Below are 21284 nucleotides of genomic sequence, written 5' to 3' on the forward strand. Positions count from 1 at the left end.
GGTAAGAGCAAACGTTTAAGGAAATATAAAAATAAACCTAACCATTTTAAGAAATTTTTTACTACAAAACAACCTGAACATATTATATTTCCAAATTATATTTAAATATAAATATAATAAAATTATCAAAAGAAAAAATTCAGGTACCTTCTCAAAATGAATAGTCTGTTACGAAAAATTCAAGTTTTTTTCCTGTTCTTTTGTTTTTCTTTCTACCATAAAGAGTAGTAAATTTCTATTTTATTTGGTATATTGTGTAATCAGGTTTTGCTATTTTTAAACTAAAAGAAATTTATCCATTTGTTTGTGGATTTAAATTTTAAATTAAAATAATCAGTGTAATTTAATTATATATATATAAAAAAAAAAATCATTTATATTACCATTAAATCAGCTTTCTTGACAATGTTAATTTGGCATACTGATGCCGTTAACAACAAATATTTTTGGAAGAAACTAAATCAGAATAAATAAGTAAGAAATTTATTGCCCACGCAAAGGCCCGAACAAATTCAATTGAGCAAGTTGCATACTTTAAAAACTTCTCAAAAAAATATATTAATTATTAAATAATTAAATAAATAAATATGTCGTTAAAAAAGAAGAACTATACAAATACATTATTTCTATAAGACGAAATGGAAATGGACCTATTTGAACAAGAAATATATATATATATATATATATTAAATAAATTAAAATAATAACAGTGACAACAATAAAAGAAAGAATAATAATAAAAGGGATCTCACATACATTATAGATTGATTAATCATGGTACAAATTTTTGCTTTTTCTCTCATTATCCAGAGTTAATTTAGGCTGGCAAATGTAAAAACACAGCTGGTAATAAGATATTGATACAAAAGAAAATAACTATAGAATGCACAATGTGTATGCATATTTTCTTGAACTTCAAGTACAAAACTACAAATTCTGAAGGCTCAAAGTATCTTCTAAATTTTAATGTTAAAAGAAATTTCACAATTTAAGAACTTAAGAGTAGTATTTAGAGTAATTATTAGATTTTTAAAAAAAGATGATTCAACTTTATTTTATCATCCACAAATGGCTTCAATCAAAGCTATTCAAAATTTCTTAAATATAAACTTTTATCAAATTCTTACAAATTAAAACTATAGTAAACTACATTTACAATACTAAAAATTCAGTATGCAATCGATATTCTAATATGATTTTGAAAATAAGAAAGCACATATGATCTTGTTCATCAGAAAGCTCGACAAAAGTGGGATAAAATGTACAAATTATGGGAAACTGAGATTTTCAGAAGGATGGGATTGGGATTTCTAGAGTTCACAACATTTCTATCACAGCGGCTGACTTGTAATTGTAAAAGTTGTCTACAATTACCAAAATCATTAGCAATTATATGTGCAGTTAACTTTAGAGACTTATACATTATCGTAACAGCAATGTAAGAACTGAAGTAAACATTAAGAGAGAAAAGTATTTTAGCATCTATCTACTGTTTGTAAAATAGAGAGCTCACAGTCCGGTGTTGCGACAGTGTTGTCTGTAACGAGAGAACTTTTTTTTTTGAGGAGGCTGGCAGTGCACTGAAAAAAGTCCCGAGCGCCATTAATCCCAGAAGTTGGCGTGCCTTAAATTTACAAAAAACAAAATTGCTAGATCATGAAGAAAAGACTTAGAGGAATGGAGTCAGCGAGGCTTTATTATTACATGTGTAGAATGGCTAGAGAGACATTCAAGGGTCTAGTGAATCAGTTCGATTGTACAGCCATTTCTGATGGCGTTGACTTCCCTAACTCCCGGAAACGTCTATGACGAGTGGTGAAATGATTTAATAGAAAACCATCGAGCCAACAGAGATCCTCCTGAAACTCAAAATAAGAAGGAAGAATGATTGGTAGGCCTTTACGAAAAGTAATCACAGCATGATTAACTCCCGATTAAACAGCCTAGAAGGCATCTGCTAGAAGCTGAGTGACTAGCGAATGTTGACCAATGGTGCTTTAAAACACTTCAACTGTTTTGGAGAGTCTTCTCCGGGTAAGTTGCTCCAGTCAATGGCGGAATTTTCACAGTGAACCCGATTTTCAAGATGTAAGTAAAAGAAAGATGCGACAGGAAAAAAGAAAGCAATGCCATGAAAAACATACGGAAAATAAGAATAAGTATGGTACTCATAAAAGGAATTAATGCAATGTACTGTCAAATTCTAGTCGCGAATAAATTATTGATGAACAACATTGTAATTGAAACATTCGTTAATGGCAGTTTAATCTTTCTTGAGTTAGGAGAACCAAACAAACAAAAACAAAGCTTTAGTAGTTTAAATTCTAGATAATTTATATAAAGCAACGGTGAATTAATGTTTAAAGCCAAATTTGTACGCCTAGCTAATTGATTTTAATTCTAATGCAGGCGAACATTTATTAAATCCAATTCTAGCATTAACAAAATTGTAAAAGCATTATCTTTAAGACCAACCATAAAGTGAAAGAAAATAAATTTAAAATAAAAAATGAGACTACAAAACTTGCCGTAGAAATTCTTTTTTCTTGTTTCAACCCCGCCAGCTAATATTTAACAGTTACCATTCATATTTTAATTAAATTAAACGATTTTGCTCAACAAGTAATTTGTAATCATTTTCGTGTGGTTAATGATTATTTAGCGCGACTACTAATCCCCTAACTAGTTGAATTTAGTCAGTACTGTTAGAACACTTTAATTACTCTGCGCATGGCCTTAAATTTTGAAGAATTTTGCAACCTACTTCATATAACCAGACCGTTATTATGTAGTTTCTCTAACTGCTCTGATTAATCACAAATAATTGAAAATCGATTTGAATTTATTGTAACAGTTATCCCTCATCGCGTATGCTGTGAAAAATCACAAAACCAATCAGGGTTTCTATTGGAACATAACCTATTGATAAAAAAAGAAGTAATTTTCTACGTTATACGATGATTTCTAGTTCAATAAAACATAAAATATTTCAAAACTGAGGCGTGTTTACAAACGATGTGGAATCTAAGTAAAATAGGCACTTTTTAAATTCTATGTTATGATGAAAATGTATGCAGGAATATTTGTAGAGAAATAGTGATCCAGGCGTGGAAGGCTTAAGACAGGGGAGAGAAATCTACTAACATAACATAAAATTAGTTAAAGTGTTAAAATGTGAAAAAGTGTCGTTCCATTTACATATTTTCTGAGCTTTAAAATTAACTTAAAAAAATATGATCAAATGCCTACCAGATCGTGGGTTTAAATTACATACTATTACTTTAAGTGGCGAGGTTAAAAAAAATCTCGTGTTACTACCACCAAAATTGAAAAAATATTAAAAAGAACTTGAAAATAAAAGGAAAAAAATACATTTTTTTATAAATGAACACAATTATACACAAAATTTCCTACCTTTATGTACATTTTTTTATTCCTAAAAAGAATAGAAAAAAATCTAAATTCTAAGTGTGTCATTTTTAGAGGTGATTTTTCATTCAATAATATTATAATTATTTTTTGTTTAAACATCATTTAATGAAAATAAAGTGTGAAATAAATTAGAAATATTTTAACTATGAAGAAAAATCTATTCACACTCACTGTTTAATGAAACTGATTGACTACCATTGATTTTAATAGCTACAAGGTATCTTGGAACTGAACCTTCTGGATTTTTAGCCCATTTCTGAGATTATTCATCAAGTTCATACTGAGAATTCCAATTCTTTTGGCAAAGAAAACAATCAAGCTGTGACAGATAAAAACAATGATATAACCTAATAATGCGTATTTAAACCTGTATTATATAAAAAAGTTTAGAATCTAGTAACATTCTGCTAACAATTATTTTATCGTTTGCTTTGCTTCTTTACATCTCGACCACTCCTTTAATATCTTAACAAGACAAATATAATGTAGTTATCATTAAAAAATTTTGCTCTCAAACATGGATGGAGAAATTATTAGATAGTTACATGTAAACTTGAGATAAAAGAAAATTTGTTCTCAACCATTCTTCAACAGTTTCGGACACAATTTTTAATAATAAAAAGTACACGCATAATTACAATTAAAGTGATTTAAAAAAATTAATTATAATTACAATATTTACAATTTGAGCATGAAATTAATGATCGAACAGAAATTTTAAGTAGTTACAGTTGATTCTTCTAGATCTCTCACCGCTTCTTGTAACCTTCTTCGCGCTAACTGCACACGCTCCTCTTGTCTTCGAATATCCTCGTCGCTTATGTTCATTGCCTAGAATTTAATGTTCATCTTCTATTTAGTAAATTCATTTAATCAAAATAAAGCGAGAAATTAATAAGGAAAGGAAATTATGATATTATAAGAAAATAAAACATAAGATTAGTTAGTGGCAATTTAAATATTAGATTGACTACTTGGGCGATGCGAAAACCGTTACGAACGGAGATTATTCATTATAAAAAGTACTTTAATCCTTCACAAGCATATAGGTGTAACTAGTTCTTCTTATTGTTTATTTTAGAATGTACCAATTTTTTCTACGATATCAAAATTTTGAGTAGAATTCTTTAAAAGACACAGTAAAAAATTGCTCCCTTAAAAAATCAGTACTTTTTCATACAACAAAATATAATTCCTAAAAGTTGATCATTCTGAATGGGGTTATTTGGTGTTCTCTTAATTTTTTAATGTGTTCATTATGTAATTTATTACAAGGTGAATGCCAGGGTCGACTATAACTGGAAGGTAAGTTTTCACTACAGTCCATAGTAAGCTAGGAAACACAAACATAGGCAGGATAACCTTAACTGGCTGGGCCCAGTCCCTAGGCACACACGACAGGAGGAGAGCAAAAGGCCTCTTATATTTAGTCTGATTGAAGCAAAGGTTAGTTTGCGATATGCGATCTCGTATCATTTAAGAGGAGAGACCAGTAGAGTTACTACGCATGAACGACTGTGACTCTCGTTTATTTCGACCAGTTTCTTTGGAACAGAAAATTTAATAACTTCGGTAGAATCGTTTCTAGATAATGTGACAAGGTTTTCCAATCACGAACACAAGGAATGGTAGTCTACAAGGAATCAAACAGCTGACACTGTACTTTTCCATAGTCAAAGTGAAGATATTATGGTTCATTAAATTAGGCAGGTTTAAAAGGAGATCCATAGAAGCACATTATAAATTATCAGCAGGGAAGGGATTAGCTATGCGGTTAGCGTACTGGACTCCCACGCGGAGGTCCCGGGTTCGAATCCAGCTGCTGACCCTTAGATTTTCTCTTCCTAGGAGCTTCTTACAGCTCACTGTCCGGTGATGGACAGTGTTGTCTGTAACGAGAGAACACTGTCCGGAGGCCGGCAGTGCACTGGAAAAAGCTCCGGGCGCTAATGACCTCAGCTGTTGATGCGCCAAAAAAAAAAAAAAAAAAAAAAATTATCAGCATTAAAATTGTTTTACGAAACCGCAATTTTACAAAATATCTAACCTGATAAATCGTCGAAACCTGTTAATCTCAAATAACTACAAAAAAAGAGTTAGTTACCTGGACCAATGGTTGTTCAGGATTGATGTATATGCCTGGGTCTTTAGAAAGAGCAGCCCTAGATGCTGTTTGTCCAGTAATAGGTTGAGACAGTACATGAAGAGCAGTGGCCACAGATTGTAGAAGAGTTTCCCCTCCGACATTAGGTCCAACTGGACGCAATGACTTAGGCAATTCCATGGCATCTACTTCACAACCATCTTTATCACTCGCTCGCAAACCCTCAAGTCGTTTTTCCCAAAATAACTTCAATTTAAAAAAATATATAAACATACACAAAAATTGGCAATCTTATTTAAAAACTAAAATGTATGATTTTTCTTTATTAAAATACCTGTTTCGGTTTTTCTTGAGGGCCATGTTTGAAATCAGTTTTAACTTTGCCTTCTTGCGTTTTGTAAACTGTGACAGGTTGCTTGAAAATAGAAGCAGTTTGTCTGATTGGTGGGACCAACGACGCATCGTTTCTTACCCCTCGACTACTATAAAAAATAGATCAAAACTAATTCTACTTAAACTAAAATGGAATTCCACAAATTTTATGATTATTTTAATTGCATGGCATTTAAACTACATCTATAGTCATTGTAGTTACGACCTAGTGACTTTCCTATTGATGATTATTTTTTGCCGGAATCTAGGAATAAGAAAGTGACATACCTGTAGTCAAACTGGGTGGTCCTTGGTTTTTTAGGCCTGCGAAGTGTATTACAATCGCTAGTCGAATAATCAAAAGCTGTAAGATCTATCGTATCGGCTACTGGTCGAGAAAGGTGAGGCTTAGGATCGTATCTGTGGGCTTCAGGACTAAAATATAACAAATTTAAATTATACAAGTAGCAAAAACAAACTTTTTAATTTAATGAAAAAATTAGACGTGAACAAGTAGGGGGGTAGAAGTGACATTCTGCGGCTGGGCCATAAAAAAGTTTTATTTATGAGTTGCTATGGAAGCAACTCAACAGGATGAGAGCAATGCTACATCCCTCCCAAAATATTAACCAACAAGTGATATAGCCTCCCTTTGAATTTTTATAGACGTAACAAATGTAAATCTGCTAAAATAATTAAAAAGTAATGTTTTTAAATTATAATATGCAATAATATTTTGGTTCATATGTTCATAAAATAATCCTAACTTGTTTAAATTGCTAAATAGCTGAAACATCAAAACAATAAGTGAGGAAAAATATAAATTACGTTTTGGCAAATGGTTCCTAATCTATTGCAAAGCTCCAATTTCGAAATCAGAATAAATATTATTTTGCAGACCCTATGGTGAGAAGTTATGATTAAGACAGCTAAATATAAACAAAGCTATGGAAAAATGCACAATTTTTAATGTCAAATGTGACAATTGCACTATTTTCAAGGAAAACAAAAATGAAAACAGAGAAAATTGAGAGGAAGACATTAAAAATATTAGTAAGGATTTTAAAAGAACCTTAAAAAGAAAAGAAACACTGAATATTTATTAAAACTTTAAATACTACAAAAAAAAATAAATTATAGCGAAGCTCCATACCACACACGCATACACACAACTAATTTGTAAACACTAATCAAACATTATTTTAATCTTTATTTTAAATGTATTTAAAAAGTTAAATTATTGCTTTTACAATACAATTTGTTAACTCACTCGCGCAGAAAGGTTAGTCAATTACAATGCTAACAAAAAAAAAAGGGCAAATTAGAAATTAGAAAAATAACCCTAAATGATAAGAAATTAGTCGTTAACAAACTACCTGTAAAAGCTAACATCTATTTTTCCAGTAGAAAAACCAGATTTTCTAATAGCCTCTTCTCTTTGCCAAACTTTTGGTAAACTGGAACATTCATACTTCTTTTTTTCAATTGACATAATTAGATAAAACCAGTACCTAACTACAACTACTTTCTAACTATAAACAAAAATCTAGGTCCCAACCTGTAAAAGAAGTCTTCAATTTCTTCATCTTCAAATGTTGCCATGATCTTTTTTCTTACAATCACTTTTTTTAAAAATTCAAAACATTCTTAGTTAAGTTCAGCTTTTAAGAAATTTTTAATATAATACACTACAATAATCATGCTATTTTTATTTTAGCGATTATTTTTTAATGTGTTAAAAGAAATATTTTATTTATTAGGTTGAATAATACTAATCATAATTTCAGATGTTCAAATTTGTATTACCTTTCTTGCCGCTGTTGTAATGCAGTAAGTCCGTAAGTAGTTATTTTTTAAAACTAAGTGTTTCATTTTCTAAATAAAATGAAATTAAATAAATTATGGTAATTTTCTAATAGGTACACTTATGTGGCTCCATCACTAAAATAAAACCTTCCCGTGAAGGTTAAACTTATTTATTCTGTGTGTTCTGAACGATGCTGTGATGAAAAAGAATATTGCAGTTAATTCACAATATAGGATATTCATTATAATGGACGTGTACTGGTAATGGAGTTAAGTGCTGAAATTAAGCATAAAAATGGTTTTTGCAAGAGAAAAACATATCAAGTTTTTTAAAAGATTTTTGGATTTGTTACCCGCTAGACTTTCTAAAGCGGATTCAACAAGGTATATAAACTAGAGCATTTCTAGTTTTCCTTATTAATAAATTTTTATTTAACCAAAAGATAGTTGCTTTATTATTTTATGAATTATGTAATACAGATTTCTGTTTAGTACAAGTAACTACTTCTTGTAGAATTAAGACGATGAAAGTATTGGTCATAATTTGTTTGGTGGTTCTGATGACTTCAAAATACATCTGTGGTTCAATTAATTTAGTATACTATACATTCATTCTTATCTATCAAGATAGATGATTTTAAGTAGATTTACGTAGAGTGTTAGTACATTTATCATAACAGTTCGATAATATTTAAGATGTTATGAGTAGAATTGCCGTCTAACAGAAGTTTTTTCTTCGAAATTAGAAATTACTTAATTCAGGAAATTTACATACAAACTTTCAATGCCACGACCAATAATACATGGAACTTAGTTAAAACCATAGAAAAGCTTCTAATTTTGCTCCTGCCTTTTTTTTTTTTTTAATTTTATTAAAAGTTACGGAATCTTTTATTTTTGCAGACTGAGTATAGCGTTTTTTGCTATTTCCGGCCTTGAAGTTTTAAACGCTTTAGATGAAATAAATAGTGAAACTAAGAAAGATATTTGCAATTGGATTTACAGTTTACAAATCTTACCTAGCGAAGGTAAATCATATTCTAATTGTCATTGTTGTTATCATTATTCATCTTTGGAATGGAATAATTCCATATCTAAAGTTCTAATGAGTCTATATTGCTACATAAGAAAAACAACTACAGTGGTAAGAACAAAAGTCCTGACACAGTCCTAATCCGCCCAACTTTTACACCAGACTGAACATACCGAAATTTAACCTTCAATGGTTATTAAGTGCAATTAAATATCAAATTCCAGAAGACAATCAGTTAGAACAAAAGGTTCTGGTTCTATTTTCCTTACGGTGCATACCTTCTTTCTTAAAATGGATGAATGTTTCATTAACTAACCCAACTAAAGTAGCCTATCCTACCACTGTTTCCAGAAATGAATCCAATCAGGATGAAGTTCTTGTAAGACCATAAAAATCTCATTAACACTCTTTAAGGCTGGAAACATAGTGGAGCGGCGCGCAAAGCGGCGATGATAGCGAAGAGCAAAGCGGCAAAAACAAAAACTAGAAATAGATAGAGTTGCTCTATCTTCGCTTTGCTCGCCACTATGCGCGGTCCCATATGTTAACTTGTGTTTGATTTCGCCGCTTCGCTCTTCGCTATCATCGCCGCTTTGCTCGCCGCTCCACTATGTTTCCAGCCTAAGTCAACCGATTAGCATCTTAATCTGCTGACTGTTCACTGATTGGGGCGAGTTGTCCATAACTGGAAGCTTGTCATACATAAGGCAAGCGACACACCAACTGCAGGCCCAGTACCCCTGCAGAGAAAAAGAAGCAGATTTGGTTAAAATATTCATTTCATTACCTGAAATTTCTGAATGACCTGGATTACTTTGACTAGAAGGTCACCTGTAATAGAAGGTAGCTCTCCCAGCTTCTGGCGTTCCAGAACCAATTGAAGACAATTCTTCATTCAGTCTGACCATTCTTGCTGATAAAAAACTTATCACCTGAAATACAGCGAAAAAGTAAATCTCCGCCTTGAAAACAGTGGTCCATTAATAAATATATTTATACGTAAGTGAGATGGCGATAACAGAAGACAAGTTATTTTGTATTTTCAGATGGTAATTGTGAAAAATGCGGTTTTCAAGGAAGTGACACTTTTAATGTATTATGTGATCAGTACAAGGAAACTTGCAACAAAGCGTACGCGAATGGCCACTTAGCAATGACTTACACAGGTTTAGCTTCACTTATAACACTAGGTGATGATTTGAGTCGTGTGAATAGAAAAGCTGTTACTCAAGGTGTTCGTGCTTTGCAGCAGATTGATGGAAGGTAAGCTGTAACACTTCTGAATAGAGTGTTAATTCATTTAATTAGAACAATATTAATAATATTAATCCTTATACAACATCCTGTTTATTTCATTTCATATACAGATGATCTAAGATTAGACTTAAGAGTTACGTTGATTGCCGTCACAACACCATTTTTGAAAGTTGTAATAGCAAATAGTGGGTATCCAAAACTCTCACGCAGGGTGTCGTGCAATTTTGGTGTAGAACCTTACTTTCTTTTCTATTAAGTGAAAAATTAGCTTTGTTTTTTGATTAAGGAACATAAAAGCAGTGTAAATGTTGAAAGTAATTTTTATTCCTCTCTGTAAGATGCAATTTTGTCCCTCTTTTAGGTTAATGGTTCCAATTTTTTTTTTTTTTTTTTACATTGTGACTGAAATTTGACTGTCGTTGTGGCATTCTATTTGGGAAATAAGAGAGATATTTGTGATAAACGAAAAGAAGATTTAAGAGTTCATTAGAACTCTTAATGTTAAGTTTAACTGTTGGTACAAGGAGAAAGTTCTAAATGGTATCGAAAGGTGAGTCCTGGAGAAGTATTAAGGGTCCCATTAAGGAATGTCACAGCTGAAGAACAAATTTAGTGATTACGGTTCTGAATTGTACACATAACTTTCGTAATTATCTGTTCACTTGAAATATCTTTCAAAACTTTTCAAAATTTTATTTCTGATAGACATTCAGGTTATAATCTCGCAATACTTCTGGATGGCAAAACGAACAACGATAGCCAAATGTTTGAGTTGCTTTACAAAACTAAAATGAAGTAAAGTTTAACTGAAGTTTTGATAGAAAATTAAGTACTATTTTTTTTAAAAGTATTTTCAAAAATTATTAACAGAAGAATTATATTTGTGGAAATTTAACTGTTCAAAACGCATTATTGCAGTTTTTGTGGTACTCTGATGGGAAGTGAAAATGATATGAGGTTTGTCTATTGCGCTTGTTGCATATGCTACATTCTCCAGGATTGGTCGGGCATGGATATTGATAAAACTGTATCCTATATAACAAAAAGCATGGTGATTTTCTTTCTTGAATACTCTGAAGTAGCGTTAGACATGACTTAAAAATTATAAAAGATTTATTTATTTTTCAGTCTTACGATTATGGTTTTGGTCAAGGACCTTATTTAGAATCTCATGGAGGAGTAACGTACTGTGCTGTTGCTTCCTTAACTTTAATGGGAAAGCTTTATAGTGAATTATCCGAGAAACAAGTAAATTCTTTTTCTGATATGCTATACTTATTTTCTTTTGGGTATAACTTATGTATTTCTTTTATGGTAATTCAGATTGAAGGACTTAAAAGATGGGCAATTATGAGACAAATTAGTGGATTCCAAGGGAGAGCTAACAAACCTGAAGATACATGCTATTCATTTTGGGTCGGGGCGACACTTAAGGTAAGCAACTCTTATGTTAGAATTGATTTGAAAAGGAAAAAAAAAAAGAGTTTTCTCTTTGATTATTTATTTCTTAAAAATGCATTTAAATGGTACCATGATTTTTACATATTTTTTCAGGTTTTAACTTATTTTTTCTGAATATTTAAATGTATTAACATTCGGATAAAGGTTCTGGAAAGGATAGTTTCCCTTTAAACCCATTACTTAAAGAATAATTTCTTCCACTCATTGGACATCCAAAAATGTTAGTTTTTCTCCGAGAGAAGCAGAAAAGAGAGGAAGAGGACGCAGCAGCTAAACTCTGGACTCAGATTCCAGATCTAAGTAAAAATATATTCTGTAAGCGAACGGGTTTTCTCAATGGGCATTGACGACCTGGGGGGAAGCTGGGCCTGCAGATTCTATGGGGAGATGAAAGAAGTTCCAATGAACCTCCGCGCTAACTGCGAAGCCATTATCTAAGGAATATCTGGGAAGTTGTCAGGTGTTGAAGGAGTTTATTCCCTTCCTAGAGCTCTCTCTGATTAAGAGATTTTTCTGATATCTTGGGCTGGTAGGTAACTAATTAGGTGAAAATGACTATCTAATTTTATTCCTAAAATTTTCATATTGCTGTATAAGAGTAAAAGAATATCGACTTCATTTATGTGTAAGAAGGAAGATTGTTAGGCTTAGTTACCATCCGCCGGGTGTAAGATTCCTGAAGACGGAGCTACACCACTCACTTATGGGATGCCTACAACAAAAACACAAATTACTTTTTCCTGCTTATTTTAAACAGTTTGTTGGGAGTTAAATAAGCTTCTGTGATTCTCCAGCAAAAATAAGTGTCCCGCTATTACCTTGGATAAATTAAGGCCTTAATAAAAATGGTGTTTATAGAATTTTATTTCAAAATGGTAATTGAGATGTACATTCTGATTTGATAAATTTGGTTTGTTATTTTAGGCAAACCTAACAACAATGTCGCCCTAGCCTACTCTTAAATTAATATTTACTCATTTTTGTATTATATTTATATTCACTCTTCCGTCCACGACACCTAATTGGTAGTTGGACGTTAAGCCCCGCCTGAAAAAATAGGCGATTACTTTACTTTACTTATATTCACTCTTATTCTTCATTACTTAAAGATGCTGAATTTTTTCGAAATGGTCGACTACAATGAAAATCGTTCATTTATTATGACCACACAAGATAATTTAACTGGAGGCTTTGCCAAATGGAAAGATTCAGAACCTGATCCATTGCACACATATTTAGGTAATTATGTTGCATCTTTAAGAATATTATTAAATAAAATTTTATACTTTGTATTTCATTATCTATTTTCGTGAATCTTTGTTTCTATTGATTCCGCCCGCTTTCAGATCAGGTTGAAATTGAATTTAAAGGGTAGAAGAAAATTCATTACTTTTTTTGAACCTTACATTAAGTGTAAGGACAGTGTGAACAAGCGTTACTTTTTGAAAAAGCCTTTTAAAAAATTTTGTAATGTATATTTTATATTTTATTTCTAGGTATTAATGGATTAAGTTTTATTGGTGAAGAAGGTCTTTTAGAAGTCGATCCTGCCTTAAATATAAGCGTTAGAGCCACCAAATATCTACATAAATTACAGCAGTCTTGGAATAACTAAAAAAAAAAAAAACAACAAAAGAAGCTGTTAAATGATATGAGGTATTCATTTGTACATTTTTAAAGCAATTAGTAATCACAAAAAAAAAAGCCTAAATGTAGCTTTATTAGAGTTAGAGTCCTCTATAAGGCTAATATTTTATTATTATTTTTGTCGAAATAGGTGGAATGTATATTTCATTTTCTAAAATAATTATCATATTTTAAAGAACTATTTTGTTATTTTCTTGCCGTCATATGTCATAACGACTGGTAGGGATATTTATTTTGAATTGGTTAGAACTTTTATTTAAACTGGACTTGCTATTGGTAGTTCCAAACCAACTGTTCATTTGATATTACTCATTTATTTTATCTTCACATTAATTTTTAAAAGTTTGTTTCTTTATCTTTTATGTATCACATGTTTTGAGGGATACAATTTTTATTTTTATATTTTAAATAGGATCTCAGGGGAGTATAGATTTCAAATAGCTCTAGTTAATCTAATTTGGTACTGGGGCCTCTAAAAGGAGGTAAATATTTGTATTTAAGCTATAAGGGAATCCTTTGCTCCCACCCCTAGAAAACAACTCACAAGAAGTGGAGTAAAAGTAGAGGCGATCGCCCCTTCATCCGGCTTCACGTTGAAGGTGGCGAAGCGTGCACAATGCTTGCATACCCCCATAAAGTGGACGGAGTTTCGTTCTTCTGGCCACCCTTCCAGCACCTTCTTTTTGCAGCTAGTTCTACCTTATTTAGATACTACTTTATGTGTCATTGCCAAGATAAAATAAGAAAGTTTTTGGGGCCCCTTCTGAAAGATCTAGGGATGCTTCATACCTGCCATACTTTTGCAATAAATAATGTGCTTTCGTTTAAACCAGTGGTTCCCAAACATTTTTGACCCATGGACCCCTTTTTATAGTCAAAACTTGCCCACGGACCCCCAAGTGAAAAAGCTACATAAATGCATAGTCTAAAAATTACAAATTTAAAAAAGCATTTTGTTGAAGAAGTATTTATTGAAATTATAACTTTTGTTTAAAATAAAATTTAAAAAAATTAATTATTTGGATGAACGTGATAAGATGTTATGAGTATATTTATATCCGGCTCAATGTTTGTGAGCAGCAACCGCAAATCCCCACGAGTAATCTTTGGTTCAGGTCTGCATGAAGAGCCGTTAAGTGTTCGACAGTAAGCTAGCTACCAAATCTTCATCTCCATTTTGCAATTTCGAAAGATTTGGAAACTGAGAACGTTCTCCTCTTCCCAAGTTTTGTTTTTAAAGAAAACGTTTTGCAACAAACACAAATATAACGCTTTTAGTTTTGATTAAATTTAATTGGTCACCTTGTTAGTTTCTAATTTCCATAATAATAAAAATGGATCACAGTTTTATTATTTTATATTGAACCTTGCGCGGACCCCCTGACGTTCAGGGACCCCCAAATCAATTTTAATTTTCCACCGGCCCCCTGAATGATACCGGGGATCCGTAGGGACCACTTTGTGAACCACTGGTTTAAACCATTTACAATGGGTCTCAATGGCACACTGCATTTTGTGCCTCAACAAAATACTTCTTGGGTGCAGTTTTACTTATAGAGTCCAGTTATAATATCCAGAATCTCGAAAGGAATAATTCAATTAAAAATCAGAAAGCTTTTCAGAATTAAATATTTTAATTTGATTAGATCTTGCCGAGGCCATTACAAATTAAATTATTAATTTTCAGTATTAGAAAACTATACTTTCCTACTATAATTATTCCAATTTTCATTATATTTCTTTTATGTAGAGGGGGATTAGTTCCACAGTAGTTTTTATAAGTAAATTTTCAGAAGAAATAGAAAAAATAGAGCAGAGCAGGGTTTGTAGGTATATAGAATTGAAATTAACTAGAATGTTGACAGATTGTTCCTGTAATCGTTTTTGTTTGTACGTTGGCTTAGAAATTTATTTAATTCAAAAATATAATTTATTTTGTGCTTTAAAAAATTATATAAAAAATACATATATCTTTAGTTTGTCAATACACTTTATTAATATTTTAGATCACTTGTTATTTTTTGTTTTATATTACTGCTTTTTTATTATTATTATTAATATTATTTGAACGCTTTAAGAGAAAATTTTATGAAAAACTTAAAATAATAAAAGTAGGTCTTGAAATCTATTTACATATTTTGTTTGTCTTGAATTGTTCTTGTTTACATACAGTAAAAAAAGTCTTTTCTATATTTCATTTCAGATATATTTCAAAATTCCACTTTAATTTTAAAACCAGGCCTATTAGTTTCAGTATATCTGAAAATTTTTATTTTAAGTAAGTTTCTTTACAGAAAGTAGTCAATAAGTAAATAGTGCTACTATTTTAATTAGTTCATAAATCCATTATGATTTTTGTTTATTTAGAACATTGTATTAATGGTTTAAATTGAATGATTCTTTACTCATAACAACAACCCTTATACAACTGTAAATAAAATTGTCCAGTTAGACCGAATGATAGTTTAAGTAAAAAGTTTTCTAACATAATTTGGGTCAGATTTTTTTTTTTTTTTTTTTTATAGAGATGTTATTTGTTTAATTAAACCTGTTTGCTTTACATGTTAACAATCGTTGTTAAGGGATTCAAGATTTCTGGTTATGGTTTTTATTGTCCTAAACATTGTTTTTAAATTATCAACTTTACTTCGATTAGCATGGCTCTAGGAAACCCAAAATCCTTTTGATTTGTAGTTGTTATTTAGTTGAAAAATAAATAAATAAAAATAAAAGTAGAACGAAATATGTATACTGTATAATTGAAATCTGTTTGTTGGGAGTAGATCTTGAAAAAGTGATTGTCAAACATTTTGGTACGAATATGTGTTCTCGTCCGAGATTCAGATATTATGCAGGGTTGTGCCTTCAGAGATAAGTGATACTTAAGGAGGTAACGTTTCACAATGAGCCATTTTTAAATAGTTAAATCAAAATTAAAAATTCTATACCTACACCCAACAAAACAGATTACAAAACATAAAAAGAAAAGTTCATCAAGTATGTCACGCCTTAATTAATAATTTGTTTCGGAAGAAAGGGGTTATTAGCTCAGTGTTACCACAGCGAACTTGTAAATTTGGAAGTTCTCCGCTTCGAGCCCGTGAGGGACTGTATTGTGTGGTACGCAAGATTTTTGTTCGGAGGTACATAACAAGCTCTTCTTCAGTAATCATACGTTCAATTTCACTATAGAGTAAGTTCTAAAAAATTTTTGAAATGTACCAAGTATAAAACAAGTTTGAGTTATATCTTAATTAATAATATTTCTAATGTGTTTTATGACTTCTTGTGGTGCTGTTTTTCACTCATTTGGGAATAAAAAAAAATATGATGCTATGCTTCGTTGTATAAGTTATAAGAGCAATATCTATATTTTTCTTTATACTTTTATTTAGTTTAAAATGCCTGCTATTCTTTACTATGCAAAAATGGTATATATAACGTAATAACCTTAGTTTATTGTAAACTGCAATTTGAAGTTGAAAAAAGGTACACACTGGTTATATAACCTATAACATTAGTGGATCAAATTTCTAGAGTAAGACTGAGTGTTTAGTAAAACAATTATTGAATTCGCAAATATTTCGTTTCGGCTTATTTGTTTGGTAAAGACGTCTCTATTATAAACGAAAGAAACTTCAATTTCTTTAAAGGTTAAGTTGTTTACGGGTTAATCTCATATTAATCAAAAATTAAAAATTTTCCTCAAGTTAATCACTTGTTAATACTTTATTAAAAACACTGTTTGTTATGCTGTGTTAATAGCGTTGCTATATGTTCCATGTTGAATAAATGAAATTAATGTTAGAATCAAAATACGAGAATACATTGAAACATATACGATTATTAACCTCCATGTATGTACATATATACTCCTTTTTGATGTATTCGATGCTGCTATGTACCATACATCAAAAATTGGGATTGAATTTCAGATCAATTAATTAATTACCTGTGAAGTAAAATGAATCGAATTAAGTGTAATAATAATAAATTTGTAAAAAGAAAAGTTTAAAAGGTTTATCACGCACAATTTGTCAGTATCAATGAATAATATTTATCTTTTTTTGTTTTGTTTTGAAATGATTAGAGGTTGGTCCAAGTTTATACTATTAGCGGTCTTTTTTTTAAAAAAAATTAGTAGGTGGAATTACAATTAAAAGTATGATGTCTTTTTTGAAAATTGTGGGCCACTCTCACAACTTTGATTTTTCAGCAATTTTTAATGTTGATAATAGAAGGTTTTCTAAGTCATAGGATTCCCTGTTAGCAGCTTGTACGCTTTTGATTCGATTATAACCAATACACATATGAACACCAATAAAAGCCATGCCACAGAGAAGGGATGGCCAGCGTGCTTTTTCATTTGTCAATGATTTTTCAATTTAGTTTGAATCCTTAATTCCTTTACTGGACCTGTTATAGAATTTTAAAAATGTCAAGATAATTTAAAAAGAAAAATGATTGTTGTGGCTTTAACTGAGGGGAAACTGATTTACTTACTGTTAGTGGAAGTTGCAGTTTTAAAGGATGAGTGTTAAATAGTGAAGGATGCCGGGATCCTGCCTCAACAGATTATTTAGTTTAGATGGTATATCCATACTATCTTAAATTATGATTTATCCAAGTCAATGACTATTGGGCCTTGCAAGATGGGGCTGTTATCTGTACATTCTAGTAGAGATAGTGAACAGTAAGAATAGTGCTGAAGACGATCCAGAGTACGTCTTGAGCCATGTTAGAAGAAGGCCAAATAAAATCTTATTTCTAGAACAAATATTCTTAATTAATACGCACAAAGAAACTTGTATCGTTATCCTTTGCTATCCTCCCTAGGTTTTCATGATGGCCGGCGCCCATCTTTCTGAGATCCTTGGATTCTTGGTTCATTGTTATACAGGCAACGTCTGGTTTATCTTCATAATGGCTTTACTTTTCAGCGTTACTCTAGTGGACCTGCCTATCTTGAACGTGTTCTCTTCATACTATCTATCAGATCCAATCTCCTAACAAACTCTTGCGCAACTTGTTATTAGTTTCATCAATGACAGTTGGCATACTCCTATACTACACCTTGCAAATACCTGCTTCTTCCCCGCACTTCCAATAGTCTGTGGTTCAACTTTGTGTAATTGCCAACTTTTCATTTACAAGTACAGAGATTACTGAAAATGGACAGTAATAAATTATTTTTCATTTGAAATAAATGTTTTGTTTATAGATCTGGCATTTCCCAGCGTTAAGAAAAAAGTGAAGTAAAGTAAATTAGAGGATTTAGCAATTTTTTTCCTTACATCACTTGCACTACTTATTACTAATTGAGACCACTGTCTTTGAGTCCCCGGGTCTTATTCTGGATTTAGTTATTTCCGCCAAAGGACCATGCACCTTCAACTTCATTCCATTCCGTTCGACGGGCTCCAAAAATTCCAGTATTAAGCATCAAGGCCAATTTTACTCGCTTCATCTAGCTTCGCTTAAGGCCTTGATGTTAAGGCCCTCTCATTCATGCACATACTTGTGTTTTTTAAAAATATGGCAGTCCAAACTATCCCTTGATCTATCTTCCATGATTCAGCCAGCATACTTTACACAGCGAATAATTTTTTTTTCTTTTTGCTCGTTCATTTATTTTTAGGCAACTTATGATTGCCCCATAAATCGAATACACTTTAATGTTTAGGCGACTATTGCTTTAGACATAATTAGACATTTCCAGAATAATTGACAGATACCCCATAACTTGGATTACCAACCAATGGTGTTCTTTTTTAAATGATATGCATATGTAAAACACTACTAGCAATATTTTTATTTAAATGAATAAAAATACATAATTCCATTTAATGGCTATTTGGATCAAAATATTGCAAATTGTTAAGTGAATGTTATCATGGCAAAATTCTAATCACTATTTTCGTATCATCCATTTCTCTCATTTTCAAAAGAGGAATTTGTTTCAGTGAATAGTTTTTTGCAGTTAAAAAAATAAATAAATTTAGAATTGGATGTTAATACGTTGAGTGTTGCTTTGTAATTTTATAAGAAAAAAATTAAATTGTAATTCAAAAACACCATAAAATAAAATAAATTTTCAAAAATTAGGTAACTGGCACAGATATTTATTAATTTTTTTAAAAATAATTAAACACCTAAAAATATCCATTTAATTTAATCTCTTTTAATTTCTATTTAAATAAATAGCATATTATTTATGATTTAATAAATTTATCTGTGATTGTATATATTTATACATTCCTAATCCTTTGATTTTCATTAATATTTTGTTATACTATCTAGTTTTTATTATAAAAGAGGGAAAAGTGCCAAACTAATTCTACTGTGATTTTTCACTCGCTTTTCTATTTAAAATAATAAATACTATTGGCAATATTTCGTACATATCATTATTAGTTATCTTTTTGCTACTTCTATCAGATATATTCTTTGTAAAAGGCATTTTATACATAGCAAAATAAATAAAGTATCTACATAAATACACATTTTTATATATCTTTTTTTAAAAAAACATTAAATACTCCTATTACATATTGAGCATAACATTTTATTAATTTCTTGAAATCGTTTATTAGTTTCTTTTCTTCTTAAAAACGAAATGTTGCGATGTCAATTAAATTTTACAAGATATATTTGTATTTTAGCTATTTGATTATCAATTTCGAGCCTCTGACTTGGGTAAGATCCATCTTCGAAGCATCCCTTAAAAAAATAAGTAACAAAACCTCGGACAGCCACGGTTTAGCAAAACATAGCTGAACTTTTTATGCGTTATTGGCAAGAAATAATAAGATGTTGCAAGAACTTACTAGTAGCGTTTAAAGATTGGAATTCTTAACTTGAGAGAATGATTTTGAAAAAAAAAAAGGGAATGTCACCTTTAGGTAGGGCATGCCACCTTGCTATAGATTCAGGAAGGCTTTCGGCTGTAAATAGATGTGAGCTATGGAGATAAAAAGTTGTGAATTGTAAAAAGATTTTTGTTGAGATGAATAACTCTGCCATGTTGGTAAAGCTATGAAGGATGTACCTGTGAATTGCGGTTTCAGTCGTGTCTCATCTAAATTTAAAGATCAGAGAAACTACTATCATACCACCAGTAACAAGTGGCTGCGGGTCTTGTCTCAGGCATCCTGTTCTCGCTATTTATTTTTTTAAAGGCACAATCGGCTCTAAATACATTACTAAAGGACATGTCCCACAGAGGGTGGGTTTGTTCTTTTGAAGGAGAGTGGAAACTACAACAGCAGGTGAGGAAAAACGATCTCTTATATCCAGTGTGATAGCCTGTTCAATCAGAATGTAGAAAATTAATAAATAAACGGATGTTTATTAGAAATTAGTAGCAATATTATAAAATATACATGGTTAGTTGAATACTATTGTAATAGATGGTGCTGACGTTAGCAGCAGTCTATAAGTACACCATGTTTGGGAGGCGGTTCCCCTACACCGGTGTTAACTGTTGCTATACACCTCACTTGTATAGTGTGGTCTGTGGAGGTTTTTTAGTTCAGTTCATATACTGTCGTAGTTCGATTCGTGTAGTAACACTTCAATTCTGTCGACAATTCGTTATCAAAGGAGCGGAAATTCATTTACGAACGTTCTGTTTAACAGGTCGGTTTTTATAATTATTTTGAAATTTTATTATTTTACTTCACAAATAATTATTTAACTTTAAATTAGTAGTATTTTTCGTCATTTTTATTTATTTATTTCAAATTAATGAATGTTTTAATTATTTTAAATTTAAGAAAATAATAGTTGTTAATGTGATATCCTGTTGTCACCTCAGCAAATTACTGCAGAGATCTGTTTTATCATCCAATCAAGCTATTATCATTAATGGTTAAAAACATTTTTTTCTAGATTATTCTAAAAGCTAATATTGAACTACAATTTTTCTTTTTTAATAAACACAAGATTAATTTATTAAAATAGTGCTTCCTGCAAAATTAATTAATATGACAAATATATTAGTTCAGTGAATTTTTATATGCAAAATTAACTAAATCATTTTTATTTAAACTCTATTAACCTTCATAACAATAAGAATTATGTTGGGGACTGCAACATGTTGCTATATTCACCCCCTATAGTACCGGTAGTAAGCAAGGGTTGACTCTAATGTGGTGGGGCATCCTGATTTTC

The 21284-nt window shown here is 31.0% G+C and overlaps 3 protein-coding genes across 11 annotated transcripts in view; 2 read left to right on the forward strand and 1 right to left on the reverse strand.

Annotated features, from left to right (window-relative positions):
• Positions 1-40: 40 nt before the first annotated feature.
• On the reverse strand, positions 41-7853 carry MBD-like (methyl-CpG-binding domain protein 2). 6 transcript variants are annotated; one of them, XM_074133682.1, is made up of 7 exons: positions 7715-7853; positions 7467-7530; positions 7285-7365; positions 6197-6343; positions 5871-6015; positions 5537-5782; positions 41-4263 (listed from the first exon to the last, which is right to left on the reverse strand). In XM_074133682.1, exons 2-7 carry the CDS (start codon positions 7508-7510, stop codon positions 4150-4152), a joined length of 777 nt encoding a protein of 258 aa, XP_073989783.1. In that variant the 5' UTR covers positions 7511-7530; positions 7715-7853; the 3' UTR covers positions 41-4149. The 6 variants fall into 6 exon arrangements, with proteins under 6 accessions (XP_073989783.1, XP_073989782.1, XP_073989786.1 ...); XM_074133681.1 differs by having other exon boundaries at positions 5871-6018; XM_074133685.1 differs by lacking the exon at positions 7285-7365 and having other exon boundaries at positions 5871-6018.
• On the forward strand, positions 6634-19615 carry betaggt-I (geranylgeranyl transferase type-1 subunit beta). Of its 3 annotated transcripts, XM_074133680.1 has the most exons (11): positions 6634-6961; positions 7696-7746; positions 7828-8098; positions 8618-8742; positions 9794-10010; positions 10923-11055; positions 11133-11252; positions 11328-11438; positions 12575-12704; positions 12962-13121; positions 15316-19615. In XM_074133680.1, the coding sequence occupies exons 3-10, from the start codon at positions 8010-8012 to the stop codon at positions 13078-13080; spliced, it is 1044 nt and encodes a 347-aa protein (XP_073989781.1). In that variant the 5' UTR covers positions 6634-6961; positions 7696-7746; positions 7828-8009; the 3' UTR covers positions 13081-13121; positions 15316-19615. The 3 variants fall into 3 exon arrangements, with proteins under 3 accessions (XP_073989781.1, XP_073989779.1, XP_073989780.1); XM_074133678.1 differs by having other exon boundaries at positions 6635-6961; positions 12962-19615; XM_074133679.1 differs by having other exon boundaries at positions 6635-6814; positions 12962-19615.
• Positions 19616-20571: 956 nt separating this feature from the next.
• Positions 20572-21284, forward strand: part of sigmar (Tumor necrosis factor alpha-induced protein 8-like protein sigmar) — a 108555-nt gene continuing 107842 nt past the window's right edge. The window contains exon 1 of one of the 2 annotated variants that reach the window (XM_074133688.1): positions 20572-20750. The gene's annotated coding sequence lies outside the window, so the exon portion shown is untranslated. The remainder of the gene's footprint in view (positions 20751-21284) is intronic. The other variant, XM_074133689.1, reaches the window with a different exon arrangement.

This window comes from Rhodnius prolixus, unplaced genomic scaffold (genome assembly GCF_049639745.1).
Source record: "Rhodnius prolixus isolate KJV_2025 unplaced genomic scaffold, Rpr scaffold_10, whole genome shotgun sequence".
Taxonomy (NCBI): Eukaryota; Metazoa; Arthropoda; class Insecta; order Hemiptera; family Reduviidae; genus Rhodnius; species Rhodnius prolixus.

Excerpts from the sequence above, each read along its gene's own strand:
- MBD-like (XM_074133681.1), bottom strand. The coding sequence starts at position 7,510 with ATGGCAACATTTGAAGATGAAGAAATTGAAGACTTCTTTTACAG. Across the intron at positions 6,019-6,196 it reads ACCACCCAGTTTGACTACAG|TAGTCGAGGGGTAAGAAACG; the intron begins GTATGTCACTTT and ends TATTTTTTATAG. Across the intron at positions 4,264-5,536 it reads CTGAACAACCATTGGTCCAG|GCAATGAACATAAGCGACGA; the intron begins GTAACTAACTCT and ends ATTAAATTCTAG.
- betaggt-I (XM_074133680.1), top strand. The coding sequence starts at position 8,010 with ATGGTTTTTGCAAGAGAAAAACATATCAAGTTTTTTAAAAGATTTTTG. Across the intron at positions 11,439-12,574 it reads GGGTCGGGGCGACACTTAAG|ATGCTGAATTTTTTCGAAAT; the intron begins GTAAGCAACTCT and ends CATTACTTAAAG. Across the intron at positions 12,705-12,961 it reads TCCATTGCACACATATTTAG|GTATTAATGGATTAAGTTTT; the intron begins GTAATTATGTTG and ends TTTTATTTCTAG.